This window comes from Natator depressus, chromosome 6, assembly GCF_965152275.1.
Source record: "Natator depressus isolate rNatDep1 chromosome 6, rNatDep2.hap1, whole genome shotgun sequence".
NCBI classification, from domain to species: domain Eukaryota; kingdom Metazoa; phylum Chordata; order Testudines; family Cheloniidae; genus Natator; species Natator depressus.
Genome location: NC_134239.1, coordinates 86078 through 107630, shown reverse-complemented (window position 1 = coordinate 107630; position 21553 = coordinate 86078). Strand labels below are relative to the sequence as shown.

General features: G+C 55.0%; 1 protein-coding gene across 4 annotated transcripts; it reads right to left on the bottom strand.

Moving 5' to 3' along the window:
* Positions 1–173: 173 nt before the first annotated feature.
* Positions 174–12088, bottom strand: ATXN2L (ataxin 2 like). 4 transcript variants are annotated; one of them, XM_074954172.1, is made up of 24 exons: positions 11880–12088; positions 11450–11486; positions 10290–10361; positions 9824–9880; positions 8763–8834; positions 7620–7770; positions 7398–7522; positions 7148–7239; positions 5559–5759; positions 5301–5476; positions 5019–5123; positions 4558–4755; positions 4154–4243; positions 3765–3832; positions 3401–3681; positions 3223–3292; positions 2956–3102; positions 2539–2611; positions 2048–2235; positions 1662–1791; positions 1456–1577; positions 1147–1356; positions 875–1064; positions 174–383 (listed from the first exon to the last, which is right to left on the bottom strand). In XM_074954172.1, the coding sequence occupies exons 1-24, from the start codon at positions 12086–12088 to the stop codon at positions 313–315; spliced, it is 3135 nt and encodes a 1044-aa protein (XP_074810273.1). In that variant the 3' UTR covers positions 174–312. The 4 variants fall into 4 exon arrangements, with proteins under 4 accessions (XP_074810273.1, XP_074810275.1, XP_074810276.1 ...); XM_074954174.1 differs by having other exon boundaries at positions 3765–3829; positions 11880–11896; XM_074954173.1 differs by having other exon boundaries at positions 195–388.
* Between the last annotated feature and the right edge of the window lie 9465 nt (positions 12089–21553).

The window sequence follows — 21553 nt, the reverse complement described above, 5'->3', positions numbered from 1 at the left end:
ATCAGTCTGGTCTGCTCCTGTGTTCGCATTACTAGGGGAGGGGAGCCCAACACTCTGTTTAACAGCCCGATTGGAGTTATAAATAATAGAAAATAAAACCATGGCGGCTCCAGAAGCCAGGGGCAGGTGGCTCTTGCCGCTGTGCGCTCTGCAAACCAACAAAAAAGGTGCTTGGTAAAGCCCCGCCCCCAGCTGTGGCACCGTAAGGGGCAGGCTGGGTGCTCCACCTCAGGGCCCAGCTGCCAGGCCGGGGCACATACAAGGGGGCAGAAGGAGCAAACCGGATCCCGGGCAGGGGCCGGCGCTGGGAGTTCAGTTCACAGTCAGGAATCGAGGCTTCAATTTCCAGGGGGGTGGAATGGGAGCTGCTGGGATGGGTGAGACTGAACTAGAAAGAGAGCAGAGATTGTTAGTGAGCAAAGCAGGACAGGACCCCCAGCAGGGAGACAGGGCAGCAGCCCACCTGCCTGCCCACCTACCCACCCAGGTGGCCTATTCCACCCCACTCCACCCCGAGCCCCCCTCATGGGCCCTGCCCCAGGATTAGGGAGATGGGAAAAACAAGCCCACAACACCTCTCCTTCCTCCTGCAGCCAAACAGGCCCTATCCTCTCCCCTCACACTGCTACATCTATGCCCTTCACCACACCCATCTCCTGGGGCAATGAGCACTGCAGGCCTGTTCCGCTCATTGGACCCTCCATCATCTCTCAGAGCTGCCACGGGCCCGCCCCCCCAGCTCAGGGAAGGAATGGTAGCCCCTCAACACCCTGCCAGCATGGAGGGTGGGGGGTTACTCTGGTACCAGCCTGACCCATCACACACACCCACCAGTCCTGAGCCTCTGAGACATCCCCCCACCCCCAGCACTGACCTTGATGGTGTCCTATATAGGTGTATGGAGATGGTGTGGAGGCTGAGAGGGTGGGCACCCCGCTCTGTGGCACGCCGCCTTGGGGGGGCCCCCCATGGGTCTGCGAGGGGTGGAGCAGCATGACCTGGGGGGGATGAGGCGCCCCAGGGTGAGGGGGCGGTGCTGCTGTTATTCCAGTCTGGACATGGGCCTGTGGGAGGGGAGAGCAGGGGGATGAGCGTTGGCGGGTGGGGCCCGCGCAGTGCCCGCAGCCCTGCTGCCCTACCACCTACCTGGGTGACATGGGCCATGTTGGTGTAGCTGTGTTGCAGCTGCTGGTGGGCGTGGATGGCGTAGACAGCCTGCTGGGGGAAGCTGCTCTGGGGGGACTGGGCGCTGGGCCCTGGCGTGATGGAGGGTGGCGTGGCCGTCAGCGTGGCTGTGTGGTACAGGTTCTGCTGCTGCTGGGCACTGGCCAGGTGGGGCGGCTGCCCAGCCTGGTGCTGCGCCAGGACACAGGAATGTAGTGAGCAGGGTCAGGGGGTCAAACCCTCCCCCCCCCACTACCCTCCCCCTCAGCCCTGGGGGAGGTCCCCCCTCACCTGTACGGGGCTGGGGGCAGCATGCTGGGCCTGCTGTTGGTTCCCTGTCGGGGTGGTGGCTGGCTGAGGCTGGTGGGGGTGCAGCTGTGTTGCATGGTGGGGATAAGACTGATGAACTGTAGCTGGAGAGAGACACCCAGTCAGACCCAGAGCAGCAGAACTGGTCCCAGCCCCCGGGGCTCCCCGGCCCCAGCCTACAGACTCACCATAGAGCGTCTGGGGCGTGGGCTGCTCCGAGGGAGGGTACTGGGGCGTGGAGGACGACACAATGGCCTGGGGGTGGCTGCCAGATGTCATCATGCGGGGGTTGCTCTGCAGCATGGGGGCGAATACAGGCTGCAAGGGAAGAACCATACCTCACGGCTGTTAGAGGCACCATCCCTGCATGCTCACCCCTCACCACCCCCAGTACACCTCTCTGTCCCCAAAGGCTGGAAGGGCCGGGCCCCATGGCTGTTAGACAGACCATCCCCACACACTCACCCCTCTGCCCCGAGTTGGCCCCACCGAGGCTGCAATGGGACAGAAGGGCCTTTCTCACTTCACCCCCATGCTCTGCCATGCTCCTCCCTCCCCTCCCCGAGGTCCTTACCTGAGAAGGGTAGTGCGCCATAGGCTGCATCATGGTGGGTTGCCCCGTGAACTGCTGGGGGTTATAGGAAATATAGGAGGAGTAGGGCGTAGCTGCTACCAGGGGGGGCCCTGCTGCCGCTGCCGCCTGCATAATGGGGGGGGCGGATGTTGGCTGATGCTGGTCCGAGCGCTGGGGTGGGAGGGAACCTGTGGGAAAAGGAGCCAGCTGCTCAAAACGGAGCATATGGCCTCAACCCCATGATGAGGGACCCTCCCCTCCAGCCCCACACGATGGTCTCTGCTGCCACCTCTCCCCAGACATCCCATCACTCCAGTGGATCAGCATCTGCTGCCCTGGGAGGGGCTCCAGGCTAGCCCCACCCATCCCAATCTTGCCCTTTGGCCCAGCCACCAGGGAGGGGAGCTCTGCCCATGCTTTAGCTAGCTCCCCTCCCATCAGCGCAGCTGGTGCCAGACTTGCTATGCCACACTGGGAAACGCCAGGCTCACCTTTGGCCCCTCGGTACTTGCCCTGCTGGCCAGGCACAGAGCTGGAGACAGGGTAGGGGTACATCTGGGGCGCCTGCAACGAGAGAGCAGCAGCAGGGTGATTACCTGAGAACAAGGAGAGCTCCCCCCAGAGGACAGGGACCCCTAGCCCCAAACACATTTACCCACCCTCAGCAGCCCCCCGCCATACTCTGGATAGGCCCTGCTCCCACCCCATCCCCCACACCCTTCCCAGTTGCCCCCGCTCTGGACAGGCCCTGCTCCCCCACCCCTGCAGCTCCCGCCCCAACAGACCCTGCTCCCTCATCCCCCATCCCTGCAGCTCCCCCCGAACCCCTCTGGACAGGCCCTGCTCCCCCCACACCCCTGCAGCTTCCCCAACTCCTCCCCCCAGTACAGCAGTGGGGTGGGGCTCACCTGGACAGCAGGGCTCATGTGGATCTGAGGTATGTAGGAAATATACTGGGGGCTGTACATGCCCGTCTGGCCGGCTGTGATCACTGGGATGGAGGGAGTGGAATGGGCACGAGGGCCCGGTGACGTGGGGGTGCTCGTTGACTTGTTCTGGAAGCAGAGACAGAGCAGCTGAGCATGGGGCCCAGCCAGATCCCCACCAGCAATGGGGAGGATCAGCAGCCGCTGGAGCCAATGGGGCTCCCACTCCTCCCAGCCCAGACCACTCACCACGGAGAGCAGTGTTTTCGAGGGGTTGAACTCCTTGGCATTGGGATTCAGAGTCGATTTCTTCACTTGCCTGAAACCAACGCAGGACAAATCAGGGTTAAAAACCCTGGAAAGCTCAGCGTCCCCATCCAACCCGCCCCCAAGTGAGAGCCCCCCAGGCCCTCCACTGCAGACTCACTCGGACACAGGCCCCTCTTCTTTGTCCTCGGGCTCGCCCTTGCCCGGGGGGCTGGCCACCTGCTGCTCGGCCACCTCACACAGCCCCTTCTCCTCTTTGCCACTCTCCGGCAGCAGCTCCAGGCTGGTCCCGCTGGGCTTTGGCACCATGCTCACAGCGGGTGTCTCCTCGGGCCCCTCGCAGATGCCCGGCTCAAGGGCCTTCTCCTTGCCCTCCAGAGGCTCCTTGGGCCTGGCACTGAAGGACTCCAGGCTGGTCTCTGGGGAACTGCTCGGCTGGAGCTGTGGGGGAGCCAGATACTGGTGGTAAGCCCAGCCCAGACACGCCCACTCCCCCCGGCCTCCCTGCGGTCACCGGGCCTTACCTTGAACTGGGCCCCAAACTTGCGCAGCTCCTCCAGCTGGGTCCGCTTCTGCTCATTCTGCAGCCCTGCTGTGGAGAACAGCACAGAGTGAGCTGAGGGGCTGCTGCAGCCTCAGGGTGCCCCCAGGCACAGGGCAACCCCCCACTACCCACCCTGCAGCATCACTGAAGCTCTGCCAACACAGATGGATTATGCTTCCATGGGAGACACAGGTCACAGAAGACACCCCCAACAGGAGGATGCAGGCCCCTGCATTCCTTCCCCAGGTCCCTTCGCTTGGGAAGCGGAAACTTGGAACGGTCTCCCTCAGGGGTACACACCAGGTTCAGAGGCTTCACAGGGTGGCTGGGGGCCCGGACCTGTCAGTGCTGACTCCTAAACTCACATACCTTTATTGGTTGCCTTGTTGAGCTCACACGGTCCGGTCACTTCCAAGGTTCTGCCAGGATCTTTAGCCACAGATGTGGGAGCCTCCTTCCCTGGGAGAGGAAAATGAGGGATAGCTCAGTGGTTTGAGCATTGGCCTGCTAAACCCAGGGTTGTGAGTTCAATCCTTGAGGGGGCCATTTAGGGAGCTGGGGCAAAAATTGTGGATTGGTCCTGCTTTGAGCAGGAGGTTGGACTAGATGACCTCCCGAGGTCCCTTCCAACCCTGATATTCTATGAATCCCTTAACACATTACACCACCCTGCCCCCACCCAACCCCTGCTCCACAGCACGGCTCCCCAGGCCCATCTCCTCACAGCTGCCACAACAGTCCCCAGAAACCCCACGCTGCTCCCTGGGCCTTACCCTCAACAGCAGTGGCTGGCACGGGGGCTGCTACTTTGGGAGAAGGGGGGTTTGGGGAAACACTCGACTCCAGGCCAGTTCTGGCTTCCGACGGGGATGCGGGTGCTGCTGGCACGGCGGATCCCACCAAAGAATCCTGGGAAGAGACTGGAGTGGCTGAGGCAGACTTGGGAGAGCGAGGAGGGTACATGCGGCCCACTGCAGGAAGAAAGGTTAGAGATGGGGTGAGAACATAGGTCCTGATCCCCCCAATACACAACGAGAGACACAGGGACAGCTACACAAACTAGGGCTCTCAGACTCTATAAACCACCACCCTCGGCTCCAACAGGGCCCTGCAGGTTAACCCTCAGCCACTCCTCCTGCCCACCAGGCTAACAGTGACTGGGGCGAATGTTCCAGCTGCAGACCCCTCTCTAGCCATCAGAGCATAGGCGAGGCCCTGCAGAAAGATCCCCTACCTGCAGGTGGAGCTGCCGAGACCTCCACAGGGCGGCTTGACGGGGAAGACATGGTCTTGGCACCCCGGATGGGACGCTGGGACTTCGGAGACATTCGGGAGGGTCCTGGAAAGCAAGCAAGCATAGGAGGGCGTTACAGGGCAGGTGCAGCAGCTTGGACATAGTCCCTGGCCTTCCCAGAGAGCGGTGTGCGAACTCTGGGCTGGAGGGCACTGGAGACCAGCCTCAGGCATTGCTGGAGCCCACGCCAGGAAACCTCTCAGATGGGTCCCCGGATCTCACCTCCATTGATCCCTCGTTGCTCTGGGACGGGACTAGAGTTGCTGTCCGGATGGTGCGCACTGCCCCGAGGAGGCATGGACCCCACCCCTGGCCTCCCACCCCGAGAGCTGCTGCACCGGACGCCTCCTCGTGAGCCCTCTCTGACGCGCTGTGGCAGCGGGACATACTTGCCCTCCCTGCAGACACAGACAGGAGAGGTGTTACGTCGGCTCCCACACCCTCCCCACCCCACCCCACATGTGCATACACCTCTCTCACCTGGAGGCCAAGATGGGGCTGTCCCTGCCGGACACCTGCCTCTGCACAGAGCTGTGCTTCTCCTCCTCCGTCCGTCCGTCGTCATTCTCCATGGCAATGCGCAGGCGGTACTGGGGACTCGACTCAATCTCCCGGGCCAACTGGGCCGCCCGGGCTTCCCGCTGCCGGAACTCCTCCGAGTTATCTTTCTCTAGAGGAACGCTAGGACAGGGACAGACAGAGACAGGCCTCAGTGCCAGCTGACCCTCTCAACAGCAGTGCAGGATGCCATTGTGGCTCAGAGCTGTCTGAAGCCCCCCCTTTTGGGTGGCAATTGCTGCTCTGGTCTCCACTGAAGGAAGCCTGTTTCTGGAATTGGTTTGCCCATCTGAGTACAAGGAGGATGAAAATCACCCTGCATGCTGTCAAAGTGGAAAAAGCAATCTCCTGGCTTGGCATGAGTAGCAGTGGTGCAGCCACCGGACAGGGGAGGAAGCAGATACTTGGGAGCAGAAGCCAGCCTTGGGGCAATTCGGAACTGAAGACTGACAGGCTTTAAACAATGAAAAGCAAGCATGAGCAAGGAGCTGCTTTCACCCAGAACCACACTGAGCAGTTCCAGAACCAAGAGCTACACAGCACTTGTCTGTTTGGGATGCTGGAGAGCTGCACCCCAACCACACGCAGATGCACAGGGAGCGAGGCTGGGCTCTGCAGGGACGTGCACACAAACACTTGTCACTTTTGTGGTTCAGATGCATCCAGACACATTTTCTTACCAAACAGTTTTTAATCTGGATATTTTCTTAGGAAATTCTATACCAAAAAAATCTACATGAAAGGGACATCAACTCCAGATGAAGGCAATTAAAGAAAAGGAGTTGGAGGTAGTTCCAACTTCTATGTTTGCACCCAGCCTGCCCTACGCTCCTATCCAAGGTCCTCCGACCTGAGCCACCCCCTCCCACCACACACACACACCCCTGCCCCTATCCGTTTTTGTGGGTTTAAAACCACCTGTTCCTATTCTAATCTCTCTCTCTCTCTCCCTTCTGCTATGTGAAAGGCGCACAAGGACAAAGGAAAGAGTGTCCGACTCCCCAGGGCAGTGCTTCTCAACCCCTGGCCTGCAGGCCACATGTGGCCCAATCGGTATACAATATGGCCCATCTCACATCCTCAGGTCCATATAGGTAGTATATATATTGTGTGGATGCGGCCCACAACATACATACAACTGCATATACAGCCCACAGCGGTAAATAGGTTGAGAACCATTGGCCCAGGAAAACAGAGAGGCGGACTAGACAAATCCCCAAAGAAAACACGCTGGAAAAGGATTATTTTTTTGCACGGAACAAGAGTGAACAAACTCCTTCCAACGGAGGTGTGACTTTAAATGAAAGCCAGCCTGAGCTTGACTATTCCCTCACTGCTGAGAGCGACACCCTTGTTCTTTCAACAGAGCCCTGTGTGGTACTGCAGTTCTTCTCAAAAGGGGCAGCCCCTTTGGCCTTTGTAGCCTGATACGAAGGCACTGACCCAAGAATCACACGTTCTTCCCCATGAGCAACAGCTGCCTCCCACACAGAGCCCAGGGCCACACTCACGTGTAGGAGGACAAACTGCTGTCGTACGTTGTCTTCACTCCATAGTTCTCTTCATTAAACTTGAACATCTCATTGGGATCCCAGCCATTAGACTGCAACAAGGTCAAGTGTTAGATACAGGCTCTGCAGAGCCCCCAGCGCTGAACGCCAAGCAGCAGAAGGGATCTGGGTACCCCAGAGCCTTCTCCCCAACCTAGCCCCTGCCCACCACACCCCAGGCTCTGAATGCAAGGAGGAGCGAGGTTCTTACCATGTCAGACTCCAGGTCATAGTCATCACTGTTGCTGTCCCCTCCTTCCCAGCGCTGCAGCACCTTCTCTTTGTGCTCCCCGTTCACCTTGGAGTTCATGGCGATGGCAGAGTCCGTGAACTTGTCTAGGAGCAGACAATGGGCCATAAGGTCTGCCACCCCTTCTGGGCGACCCCCCCAGCCCCAAGCAGGGACAGGCCCCATCCAGAGGGCCAGCATTACCTTTGGTGGCGTAATTGAAATCAACATTGCGGAAATGCACCAGCATGACATCCGTGGGCTTGAAGACCATGGTGTCCACGATGTCCTCCCGCTTAGGTCCCACCAGCTGATCCGGGGTCTTCCTGTGCACCGCATCCACAGCGAGCTCGAACTGCAAACAGCCACCATTACTGCACAATGCGCCCCTGCCCCAAGAACCGGCCTTCCCCTGCCATGGGGGACCCCACATGTTCACCACAGAGCTCAGATGCTCTGTGCCCTGTCCCAGGAGCCAGCCTCCCACTGTCATGGAGGATCCCACGGTTACTTCTGGGGGAATTCTGCACCACTGCAGAATACAGAATTTCCTGTTTTCCACACAGAATTTCGGGCCACTGGGCTCTGCAGTGCCCAGATTGCAGTGACTGGAGCACCCAGCCTGGCTGGGCTGGAGGCTGCACGCTTTTTGATCCCCATTCTTGCAGGGACTGGAGAGTGCCTGGGACGACCCAGCCAGCTCCGGCAACGTGTGAGGAAGGGCACGGCTGCACCACACCATGTGCCCTGGTGAGACAGTAAAGAAGTTGTGGGGGACTAAAGGCTCTGGAGGGACTGCTGTCTGGGCTGGGGGTTACCCCATGGCTGGGCTCGGGGGAGGGATGCCTAGGGGGTGTCCCACGGGCTGGGCTCTGGCATGAGGGGTGTCTGGGCTGGGGGTCGCCCCCTGGGCTCTGGGGGGAAGGGGGCATGACACAGCTCCCTCCAGCCCTCCAATCTGGAACTGGGTTGTTGTAGGGGTTTCTTTAACTCTTTACTCCTGGGGGAATCTTTTTTGCTGTTGTCTGTATTGTTGATAGGAAAGGTATTTTGATTATATTGTGTTATTTTGACAAATAAAATATGCAGAATTTTAAAATATTGTGCACAGAATTTTTAATTTTTTTTTGGCGCAGAATTCCACCAGGACTAACATGTTAATCACTGAGCTTAGATGCTCTGAGCCATGTCCTAAGAGCCAGCCCTGCCACTGCCCAGGGGGGACCCCAGATGTTCACCACGGAACTCTGACACTGTGTGCCCTGTCCCAAGAGTCAGCCTCCTGCTTCCCAGAGGACTGGCCAGCCATGAGGACCCCAGCATTTCACTATCCCCCCAGATGCTTACCTTAGAGCTGAGGGTTTTAAAAATCCCCTCAAAGGTGCTGCCATTTTTCACCTTCACATCACACGTGGAGCCCTGGGGACAGAGCCAGAGTTTAGCACTGGCTGGGGAAGCACATACCACAGGGTCCAAGGTCCCCTCCACTACAGCACAACCTGTCTCTCCTTCACACCATCCCCACCCCCACTGCAGCTCCCAGGGTCTCCCTGCTCACCCCCCAGAATTGGGAAAAGAGAGGAGATGCCCGAAGTGAATCACGCTGGGAAACAGCACACTCTCTCATGGGCACCTGTTACACACAGTCCTACTAGACTCACGGCTGCTCCCGGATGGCCAGCACTCCGGAGGCTCGTACTATCCTAAACCAGGCAACACCACTCAGCTGAGGGCCCACCACTGTGACCCACTGTGAGGGCAAGAGCTGCCAGAGCCCAGGGGCAGCTTGCAGACTGGGATGGGGTGAGACCTTTGGCTGTGAAACTCCAAGACCACCCCCAAGAACGTCTCTTTCTACAACAGGACACACACAGCAGCCGGTGACCTCTCCCCAGTCCCGCTGAGGACAGTGGCACATAGGTGGGGGGAATTCAGGCCTCCTGCACAGACACCTGTTTCTGGATGCTGTGTGCTGCGCTTCGACGCTCTGATGATGAGCGCAGGCATGGGGCAGCCAGCATTATCACGCAATCTGCAGTGCCAACCCGGCCCTCAGCTCCTTATCCCTCCTGCCCCTGCCACCAACACAGCTGCTGCTCCTTTCCTCTCTCTTCCCACAGGCCCAGTCCCACCCCCCAGCAGAAAATACCCCAGATCCCCCCTCCCCAGACTCCCATGGACATGCCCTGCTGGATGACACACACACCCCTCCCCCCCACCCCCCAGTTCCCAACCCAAAGGCCAATGCTGGGAACAGGGAGTTTCTGACAGAGGGGACAGTATGACCCCCCCCACCCCCCCCAGTCAGAAACTCCTCCCCGCCCCCAAGACCCTAGCAACAGCCTGCTCCTGAATGGACCATGCTAGGCAACCCCCTCAGCACTGGAGCAGGAACTGACAGGACTTACCACAACAGCCGTCAGGAAATGCAGCATTCGAGAATTGTTATAGACACCTTCGAACACCTGTCATTAACACAGTGAGATGAACCCATCAACAAGGAGCAGTGAACACACCTCCTTCATCCCCTAGGCTTCCCCTGTATGCACCACCCTCAGCGCCCGTGTTAGGAGCCAGGGCAGTTACCAGGATGAGTGGTGTGCTAACAGCGATCACCTCTGCGATGCTAGTTACAGGGCATGCTTGGGGTACGACTCCAGGGCCAGCTACATGCTGCTGTGTGGAGACGCAGGCTTGGGTCCTGAATGACCCCCAACTTTGGAGCCCTGAGCTCATGCCAACCCCATCTGCACCAGCAGGCCCAGAGTGAGCCTACCCCTCTTTTCCAGGAGGACCCAATCCAAGGATTCACAGATCTTAAGGCCAGAATGATCCAGTCTGGCCTCCTGCGTAACCCAAGCCAGAGAATCTCACCCAGCAACCCCAGCACATGGCCCAGTGAGAGGGAAGAGACAGCACTGCAGGGAAACCTCCTCCAAGGTGGATCTGAGAGAGAGACAGCTGGATGTCAGAGTCCCACTAGCGACTCTGTACTCCCACTAGCACTGCAACTCCCATGCAGCTGTGCCTCATGCCCCGCCCCCCCGCTCCGCTACAGGGACTGAGCCAACAGCTCTGCTGAGAGTAGATTCTGGCTGCAGCATTTGGTACTGCCAACACACAAGGCAGAGGATCCAACTTCAGGGAACCAGAGAACACATCCTTGGGCTTGGGAGGAGAGCAGACTAGATTTGGGCATCATGACCATGAACCTGAAGCAGAACACCTCTTCTAAAGCAGCTTTTCAGAGCCGAACACCCCGCCCTCCCAGTGATGGGAAGCCAGTGGGGAGGTGTTCAGCTGCATACTTGGAGTGAAGGGGAGGGACCAATTTAAAAGCAGATACCCCCTGGGGATTGAGAAGGCAATTATGGGACCTTTCACCTCTAGAATTCCAATCTGGCCCTGGGTTGGAGGAAGAAATTGGCTCAGGAGATATGGGACTTTCCCCCTCCAGAGGGCACTAGTTCCAATCTGGACTGACTGGCTCAGGGGGTGAGGAATGACACCCGTCTGGCTCCATCTTGCTCCAGGCCCCAAAGGAACTGGCTGGCTCACTGCGGACTCCTGTCACACTGGTGTCCCTTGAGATCCAAGGGAAGCTAGTGCTACCAAAAAACTATGAGACACACTCATTATGATCTGGGCCACAGGGAAGCAGTTAAAGGTCAGAGTGCTGGGTGGCAGGTCAGGTCCCTCTCTTCTCTAGCACACATTTTTGGGAAACATTTAAACTTGCATTGGCACTGTGATGCAGACAGTAAGAAATGCCAGGAAAGTCCAGCAGAGGCCTGTGGGAAGAGCAGAATGGAGACTATATTGTCTGAGGCGTTAACGGAGGCCAGCGCAAGCCATCCCCAGCCCATGCCATGTTCTCAAGAAAGAGGAAGGGCCTGCCCAGCCACCGCTGGCTGCTGCGGAGGAAAAGAGGCTCTTGATCAGGAAGTCAGTGCAACAGACAGCCTGGCCCTCCTGGGAGACCAGCATGAGGTTTCCCTCTCTCCCTCCCCTTTAGCAGAGCCGCAGGTACTTACTGGAGACTGGGGAGGCCCCTTCCCTGTGCTCTGCCCCCTGAAACAAACCACAGGGAGAGAGAGTTACAGAACCGCTGCGCCCCCGGGCCCTGGCCCGCGCCCCCCGCGCCCGGGAGGGGCCCCACAGGCTCTGCCGCTCGCGGCAGGGCTCCCCAGGCTGGGAGCCCGGACGCCTGGGTTCTTCCCCGGCTCGGGGGCGGGCTGGGAGCCCGGACGCCTGGGTCCCAACCCCGCACTGCCAGAGCTTTGGGGAGGGGTCTCCCTCTCCCTCGCGCCGCCGGGCGGGGATTGGCTGCAGCACCGGCCAACCAGCACCACGCTCGCGCTGCCCCCCCCCCGCGGGCGCGCGCAGTCCCGGGACCCGCCCGGCAGCCCCCCCGGCCCGCGCACGAGGAGGGGTGACCCCCTCCCTCCAGAGCCCCGCTGTTACCTGGTGCCGCCGCCGCTTCCTCCGGGGCCGCCGCCTCCCCCGCCCGGGGCCGCCGCCGCCCGCCCCGCCCCGCCGCTGGGGCTCAGGCTGCCGTTGGGGCTGGGGGCGGCCCCCGGCGGCGGGGCCTTGCGGGCGGGCGGGGGCCCGGCCTGGGGCACGGGGCCGCCCGGCGGGGGCTGCGGGGGCAGCGGCTGCGGCTGCTTCAACATGGCGGCGCCGGCGCGGCCCCGGTCAACCCCAGCGGGGCGGGCGCGAGCGAATCAGCCACCCGGCGCGCGCGCGCGAGCGAGCGAGGGCGGGCGCGAGGCGGTCGGAGCTGCCGTTGGCGAGCGGCGCGCGCGGGCCGCGGGGGAGGGGCGGTCGGGCAGAACGCGGCCGGAGCGGTCTCCTCGCTGGCTCCCTCCGCACAATGAGCCTGGGTGGACCGAGAGGAGAAGGGGCAGCGCGGCGGCGAAACCAGCTCAGTGCGCCTGCGCCGACGGCCCCGCCAGCCGGGCACATCCGCACCGCAGTGATGAGTCGTACCACGTGACAACAAGAGCGGTGACTTCTCGATCCTTCCGCCGGGGTGAGAAGCCTATTCGCGGCCATTGCGCAAGCGCCGCACCACGGGGCGGAAGGGACGGAACGGCGCCGCCTCCGTACGCATGCGCGAGGTGAGACAGGGTGTCTGGGCACGCTATGCGTTTCAGGGAACCTTCCGGCGGCCCTCAGCTTCTGCGCATGCGTACGGAGTCACGTAGCCCGGGGGCGGGAGCAAGCACCACTCCCTCTGCGCGTGCGCCTCCCTCCCGTAGACCATTCCGCCCCACGCTGCGCATGTGCCTCCTCGGGAGGGAACTCGCCGGAGTTGGGGGGGGCAGGTAAAGCTGAGAGCGCAGGCGCCGAGGGATCCCTCCGCCAGGACCGCCTCACAGGGCGGACAGGAGAATCAGTCACGGCTCCTGCCCGCGCAACCTGACCCCTCCTTGACGTGTACATGTAACCTTGGTTACATACACACCCTGTACCCTCGGTGGGGATGGAGCTAGGGCAGGTGGGGGCCGAGGGGGTGGAGCTAGGGGAGGAGGTCAGGGGGTGGAGCTGGGGCAGGGGGCAGGTGGGGCTGGAGCTAGGGGAGGAGGGCAGGTGGGGATGAGGGTAGGGGGTGGAGCTGGGGCAGAGGGGCAGGTGGGGGTGGAGCTGGGGAGGAGGCAGGTGAGAGGAGAGGGGCAGGTGGGGCTGGAGCTAGGGGAGGAGGGCAGGTGGGGATGAGGATAGGGGGTGGAGCTGGGGCAGAGGGGCAGGTGGGGGTGGAGCTGGGGAGGAGGCAGGTGAGAGGAGAGGGGCAGGTGGGGTTGGAGCTAGGGGAGGAGGTCGGGGTGGGGCAGGGGACAGGTGGGGGAGAGGGGCAGGTGGGGGTGGAGCTGGGGGAGGAGGGCAGGGGGTGGGGTGGATTTGGGGGAGGAGGGCAGGGGGTGGAGCTGCAGCAGGGGGCGGGGGGGGGTGCCAGGAGACATTTGAGATGTTCATAGATTGCCATGCCAGAAGAGACCCTGCAATTATCTCATCTGACCTTCTGTATCACAGGCCACAGGGCTGCCTCGAATTAATGCCTGTTTGAACTAGATCAGATCTTTAAGAAAAATATCCTACCTTGATTTAAAAACTGCCAAAGGAGTAGAATCCATCATGACCTTTGGGAAATTGTCCCAGTGGTTAATTAAGCTCACTGTTAAAAGTTCGCAAAAAGAAAAGGAGTACGTGTGGCACCTTAGAGACTAACCAATTTATTTGAGCATAAGCTTTCGTGAGCTACAGCTGATGAAGTGAGCTGTAGCTCACGAAAGCTTATGCTCAAATAAATTGGTTAGTCTCTAAGGTGCCACAAGTACTCCTGTTTGTTTTGCGAATACAGACTAACACGGCTGTTACTCTGAAACCTGTTAAAAGTTCACACCTTATTTCTAGTCAATCTCAGGCCATGTCTACACTGGCAGAGTTTTTTCACCAAAAGTTTTGTCAATGATCAAAAAGTGCTAAAAGAAATTTGTTTCATGTTCATGTTTTCTCTTCCTCTGTCAGCAAAGCGTGTCCCCGCTCGGGGCAGTAGCTTCGACAAAGCAATGCACTGTGGGGAGCTATCCCACAGTTCAGCTCTCCACCTTCTGCTGCTAGGTCTTGTGGGAAAGCAGAGTGGATTGCAGCGCATCATGGGTCCGGGCTCATTGTCCCGTGATGCATTGTTTTCCATCCATTGCTTTCCATCCCAGCGTTCCATGACGCTTTTATTTTCAGGAACACCAGCCTGTACAGAGAGCTGCAAGCAGGGGCTTTCTTTCCAGGCCAGATTACAGTAGGGGATATTGAAATGCCCATAATGCTCCTAGGAGACCCGGCGTACCCCTTAATGCCATGGCTCATGAAGCCTTATACTGGAAACCTAGATAGCAGTAAGGAGCGGTTCAACAATAGGCCGAGTAGGGGCAGGATGATCATGGAATGTGTGTTTGGCAGATTAACGGCATGCTGGCAATGCCTTTATGGCAGGTTAGAGCTCAATTAAGATAATATTCCCATGGTCATAGCTGCATGTTGCACATTGCACAATATTTGTGAAGGTAAGGGTGAAAAGTTTGCTCATGGGTGGACTGCTGAGGCAGACCACCTGGCTGCTGCATTTGAGCAGCCAGATACCTGGGCTATTAGAGGGGCACAGTGGGAGGCAACTGAAATCAGGGAGACTTTGAGACAACACTAAAGATGAGAACCAGTAACGTATGTTGCTATGCGCTGGACTACAATGCTTAATGAAATCAAGTTTTGCAAGAAACTACTTGTGATTTTTGTGGCCTAGGACTCAATGTGAGCAAACGATTAAATTGCTTGTTTACATGTTGCTTCCATCTGCTGTCACAATTTCCAGGAAACAAAGAGTGCTTATCATTCAAAAAACTTTGCTTTTATTGCACAAAAAACTACGCCAGCACACACACGTGCTTGGGAGGAGAGGAGGTACCAGGGGAGGGCTGACTTTCAGAGCTGTGTGTAAGTCCAGCTATCATCTGAAAAGGTGTCTGTGGAGATGGAGTGAACAGGAAAGGAAGAAGTCCCAGACAGCGGAAAGGAATTTGCGGGTGGAGTTTGGGCAGGGCATGGGAAAGAGTTCTGAATGTGTTGAAGGGAAGGGCAGGCATGCATCTGCTCAGTCTGGAGCATTATGAGGGACTGTAGCATCTCAGGTTTCAGAGTAACAGCCGTGTTAGTCTGTATTCGCAAAAAGAAAAGGAGTACTTGTGGCACCTTAGAGACTAACCAATTTATTTGAGCATAAGCTTTCGTGAGCTACAGCTCACTTCATCGGATGCATACTGTGGAAAGTACAGAAGATCTTTTTATACACACAAACCATGAAAAAATGGGTGTTTACCACTACAAAAAGTTTTCTCTCCCCCCACTCCACTCTCCTGCTGGTAATAGCTTATCTAAAGAGATCACTCTCCTGACAATGTGTATGATAATCAAGTTGGGCCATTTCCGGCACAAATCCAGGTTTTCTCCCCACCCCCCGCACAAACCCACTCTCCTGTTGGTAATAGCTTATCTAATGTATACACATTGTAAGGAGAGTGATCACTTTAGATAAGCTATTACCAATAGGAGAGTGGGTTTGTGGGGGGGGGGGGGGGGGGGGAGAAAACCTGGATTTGTGCCGGAAATGGCGCAACTTGATTATCATACACATTGTAAGGAAAGTGATCACTTTAGATAAGCTATTACCAGCAGGAGAGTGGGGTGGGGGGAGAGAAAACCTTTTGTAGTGGTAAACACCCATTTTTTCATGGTTTGTGTGTATAAAAAGATCTTCTGTACTTTCCACAGTATGCATCCGATGAAGTGAGCTGTAGCTCACTAAAGCTTATGCTCAAATAAATTGGTTAGTCTCTAAGGTGCCACAAGTACTCCTTTTCTTTTTGTAGCATCTCAGTTTGCTTCTCCATAACTTTAATCATCCTCTCCATTGCATCCCCAATGAAAGCCTCATTTTCTTTTCTGTCCAACCTTTCCATTTCCCTTCACTGCCTGCGTTCCCTCTTTTCTGCATCTGAGTATTGCAGCACCTCCTGGAACATGTCTTCCTTGCTCCATCTTGGATGCTTTCTTATCTGGTGGAAGCACTCTGCCGGTGTGTAGGGGATGCCTCTGAAGGCCACATCTGCAGAAACACAAGGAACAATACACAGAAGCATGATTAAGTATGAGCACAGCATTGAAACAGTACAGTAAAATACACCTATAGTAACATACCAATCGCTTTCTCACTGACCAAATGCTGGCGAACACCGGCCAACACCCCAAGCATGGTGAGTGTACCTCAGGGCGGGGGGCATTGTACATGGGGAGAAAATCAATATGAAAGGGTCGTGGTACAGTCGACTAGGAACAATATTCTAAATTTTCCCAACCTTTTCCACAGGTGGTGGTTGTACCAGATATCTCACTCCTGAGGGTAAGCAGGGAAGCAAGGGTGCATCTACTACACTCTTGTGGCTTCTGCCCCGATCCCTATGCTGCTCACCTGAGTGCCGCTTTGTCCCTGCACAAGTGTCTGCAGAACGGCGTGGAAAAGTTTCCTTCAATGGGGCAAGGAACAAAGCAGCTCTGCCAAGAAACCTTCAGCAGAGGATTGCCAAGTACCTCCAGGAAAGTTTCCTTGAGATCTCTCTGGAGGATTCCTGTGAAATCACGATGTACATAGCTGCACAGGGAAATGTCCAGCACACAGAAACATAGCCATTTCTATGCCCTCAACCCACCTCAGCATTTCACAAAGCAAAACCACCTATCGGAGTCTCTGCTCCTGCTTCTTGCTCACTGCAGTGTGACTGCCAAGACTGGCTAGATACCTCCGGAGTGGAGAATAGCTCCTGACTGGATGCACCACCAGGCGACCCTACTGTGTGCTCCACATTCTCATCTACCTCCACTTCTTCATCAATGACTTCATTCTCTGGGTTAGGTCCACTTTCTGCCAGCTCCAGCCCCATCGAAGTATCCATGGGGCTCTTGGGTGGGGGAAGTGGGGTCACTGCCGAGGATAGCATCCAACTCCTTATCAAAACAGCAGCACCGGAGTGATGGTTTGCCTCCCTTGCCTTCTGATACATGTGCCTCAGCTCCTTGACCTTTGCTGTGCACAGCAGCTTGTCCCGAAAAGCATAGCCCTTTTCGCACAAGCTTTGAGAAATCCACCACTTGGTATCAAAATTCCTATGGCTGGAATGCAGCTGTGACTGCACAGCCTCCTCTCCCCAAATACTGAGCAGATCCAGCAGATCCACATTGGTCCAAGCAGGAGAGTGTTTGCCGCATGGAACCGCCATGGTCAGCTGGGAAGATATGATATGAGCTCTCCACACCGAGTAAACAGGAAGTGGAATTTCAAAATTTCCCAGGGGGGCTTTAAAGGAGGAGGGGCAGACAGTTGCTTACCTAGCTGCAGGGTAGTGGAATTGGAACTGCTGACCAGAGCAGTCAGGATGGGCATTGTGGGACACCATCTGGAGGCCAATTAAAGTGATAAAAATCAAGCGTGGTGTCTACACTGGCACTTTGGCAACAATACTTTTGCATAAAAAGCCATATGACTCTCGTTTAGGTGGTTTTATTTTGTCACCAAAACTGAAGAGTTTTGTTACCGAAAGTGGCCTTGCAGTACTGTTTCATCACCAAAAGCTGCCTTTTGGCCAAAAACAAACAAAAACTCTGCAGTATAGACAAGGCTAACTGCAGTTTCCAGTCATTGCCTCTTCTCTGCTAAATTGAAGAGCTCTCTGTTATTAAATTTCTGTTCCCCACTTAAGGACTTATAGACTGTGTTTAAGTCACCCTCTTTGTTAAGCTCACTAGATTTAGTTCCTGGAGTCTGTTACTATAAGGCGTGTTTTCTAATCCTTTCCTCATTCTTGTGGCTCTTCTCTGAACCTTTGCTAATTTATCAACATCCTTTCTGAATTGTTGGCACCAGGACTGGACACAAGATTCCAGCAGCAGTTGCACCAGTGCCAAATACAAAGGTAATATAACCAGTCTACTCCAACTCGATATTCCCATTTATACATTCAGGGATCACATTAACCCTTTTAGGCACAGCATTGGATTGGGAGTTCATGTCTGAAGGATTGTCCATCATGACACCCAAATCTTTTCAGGGTCGCTGCTTCTCAGGATAGAGTCCCCCATCCCGTAAGCACAGCGTATATTCTTTGTTCCCAGATGTCTGACTTTATATCTGGCCATATTAAAATGCATATTGTTTGCTTGTGCTCAGCTGACCAAGCAATCCAGATCGCTCTGCATCAGTGACCTGTCCTCGTCATCTGCAGACTTTATAAGTGATGCTTTTATGTTCTCTTCGAGGTCATTGATAAAAATGTTATAGTGCAGGGCCAGGAACCGATCCCTGCAGGGGCCACTGGAAACACACCTTCCCCCTATACAATTATATTTTGAGGCCTATCAGTAAGCAAACTTTTAATCCATTTAATGTGTGCCATGTTGATTTTGTATTGTTCTAGTTTCTTAATCAAAGTGTCCTGCAGTACCTAGTCAAATACCTTACAGAGGTTTAAGTATATTAAATCAACACAGACTTATATCAAACTTGTAATCTCATGAAAGAAAGTAATTGGGTTAGTTTGACAGGGAAAAAAATTATTTGAGGGCCTTTGAGGGAGAGCCTTAATGAACTCAGTCTCATCCAAAAAGAAGATTGAGAGATTACATGATTATGGTGCAGCAGGACCTTCACAGGACAAAATAGCAGGTACTAAAGGACTCTTTACTTTAGCAGAGACGGGCAGAACAAGAACCACTGGCTGGAACAAGAACCACTGGCTGGAAGCGGAAGCCGGTTGAATTCCAATAAGAAATAATCACCCTCACTGATATAAATGTGTGCCTTACCCACTGGAACAGACTCCCAAAGGAAGTAGTGGATTCTGCATCTCCTGTTGTCTCCAGTAGTAGTGGATTCTGCATCTCTTGTTGTCTGACCTTTTTGGAAAATGCTTTAGCCGAACACAAGTGATTAGGCTCAACACAGGTGGAACTGGGAAAAATTCTCTGGCCTGTGATATACAGGAGGTCAGACTAGATGATAGCCCTGTAACAGGCCCCAAAGCTGGTCTCTTCCAGTGACTAACTCTTAGATGATGGATCTTTATGGAATGGACTACCTGAGCATACTATAAACCCCCAAAACAGGGTCTCTGAAGAAACCCTCATGTGTGCTTCAAGAGGCTAGATCCTCAGCTGGCATAAAATGACCTTGCTCCATTCAAATGAGGCAGCGTGGTCTAGTGGACAGAACACTACGTTGGAATCCAGGCCTCCTGGGTTCTCTTCCTGGCTCTGCTGCTGACCTGCCATGGGCAAGTTTCTTTTCTTCTGTTAGTCTCTGTTTCCCCACCCAGCCTTTGTCTGTCTCATCTTGAGGTCCTGATCCAGCAAAGACTTACACGCATGCTTAACTTTAGGCACTGAAGTCAATGAAAATGAACTACTCACAGATGTGTAAGTCCTTGCAGGATCAGGGCCTTAAATTGGGGCAGGGCCTGCCCCTCGCTCTGTGTTTGTACAGCATCCCGCACAGCATGGCTCCGATCTCCAGGGACTACTATACTGTTCAGAGATGTTAAGGTCAGAAGGGCCCATCCGGTCTGGCTTCCTATATAATCCTGGCTAGAAAATCTCAGTGATTCCTGCATCTGGCTGAGCTAGAGCATAGCTTTTCAGGGAAGACGCTCCAGGATGATTTACAGACTCTCTGCAATCTAGAATCCAACACATCCCAAGGGGAGATGTTCCCTCCTGTTTAAAATCTGTGTCTTATTTCTACCCTGAATTCTCTTCCTTCAGCTCCCAGCCATTGGATCTCATTCTGCCTTTGTCTGATGGATTAAAGAGCCCTCTGCTATCAGAAATCCCCTCCCCACATAGGTGCCTACAGATGGGAATCTTAGCCTTCTCTTGGACATATTCAATAGATAAATCTCCTTCAGTCTCTCATTTTAAGGTAGGCTTTCCAGATCATCCTCGTAGCTCTTTTCCAAACCCTTTCTAATTTGTCACCATCCGATTTGAAGTGTGAACACCAGTCCTGGACACAGCATCCAGTGATGGTCTCACTAATGCTGTATTCAGAGAGAAATACCACATTCTTGCTCTTACTCAATATCCCGCTGCTTATATATCCAAGGATCATATTCGCTCTCTTAGTCGCAGCCTTGTACTGGGAGCTCATGTTCAGCTGGTTTCCACCACAAACCCTAAGTCCTATTCAGAGAGTCACTGCTGTCCAGAATATGGTCCATGTAGCCGAGTGGTAGAAGTAGCCAGGGCTTCACTAGTCAATTTCCTGTCTGGAGCAGAAATCCGTGATTTGTTTTCTCAGGGCAATGTATATTTACAGAATGCATGGGGAGGCATCTTCCCTTAAACAGTGGAGTGGAGGGGGAAAGGAAACAATGCACAGGTACTGCTGCCCTGCCCCGCCCCACCCCACAAAACATCTCCCTTACCTCAAAACTCTGGGGCCTTCCATGCCATAAAGAGTCCTGGAGAAATGAAAGCCATCACTAAAACTGCTGGTAAGATGATAGCAATTGAGCTCCTTGAGTCTCTGTTTACCTTAACAAAGAGAAAATTAAGAGGTGACAATCTATATATATCTACATAGGGAACAGAGATTTGATAGTAGAGGGCTCTTCAATCTAGCAGACAGACATGTAAAATGATGCAGTGTCTGGAAACTGAAATTAGACAAATTCAGATTGGAAATAAGATGCAAGTTTTTACCAGGGAACAATTTACCAGGACTGTGACAGCAATTTCTAAATCAAGATTGGATGTTTTGCTAAAAGGTCTATTCCAGTTCAAACAGGAATTAACTCAAGAGGAGTCCTATGGCCCGTGTTATACAGGAGGTCAGACTAGATCATCACAGTGGGTTTTTCTGGGTTTATAATCTATCAACTGACAATATAATCCAGCCCACCCTACTGTACACTGAACCAAACAGGCTCTTCCAGTGTGATGTGGTGGCCAACAGGGCAAATGTGATCATGGATATATAAACAGGGTAGTATCAAGTAGGAGCAGGGAGGGGGAGTAACAGCATCAGTGAGACCATTATTGAATACCTTGTCTAGTTGGGGTGTCCAGACTTCAAAAAGGATGTTGATAAATTGGAAAGGGTTCAGAAAAAGTCACAAGAGCAACTCATGGTCTGGAAAACCTGCCTCACAGGAAGACACTGAAAAAGCACAAACTATTTAGTTTATAGAAGAGAAGGTTAAGAGGTGACATAGACTCAGCCTTTAAGGTCAGAAGGGTCTACTGTGATCACCTAATCTGACCTCCTGCACACTGCTGTTGCTGACATGTTGGGCCTACATCGGGAGGCAATTTGTCATGGCACAGGGCTCTTTCATCCAGCACCTAGAAGCTGGAGTGAGACACATTCATATGGGAAGTAAGGCACAAGTTTTTAAGGATGGGCTGGATTCTCCATTCCTTGAAGTATTTAAATCAAGTCTGGATGGCTTCTGCTACAATTAAGACACAAATCGGACACATACACATTGTGAAGAGAGGGGTCACTTTGGATGGGCTATTACCAGCAAGAGAGTGAG

Bases quoted from the DNA above. Each gene is read 5' to 3' on its own strand.
- ATXN2L (XM_074954172.1), bottom strand. From the start codon at position 12,088: ATGTTGAAGCAGCCGCAGCCGCTGCCCCCGCAGCCCCCGCCGGGCGGC. The intron at 11,487-11,879 runs GTAACAGCGGGG...GGTTTGTTTCAG, and splicing joins GGAAGCGGCGGCGGCACCAG to GGGGCAGAGCACAGGGAAGG. The intron at 10,362-11,449 runs GTAAGTACCTGC...TCTCTCTCTCAG, and splicing joins AGGGGCCTCCCCAGTCTCCA to ATCCACCTTGGAGGAGGTTT.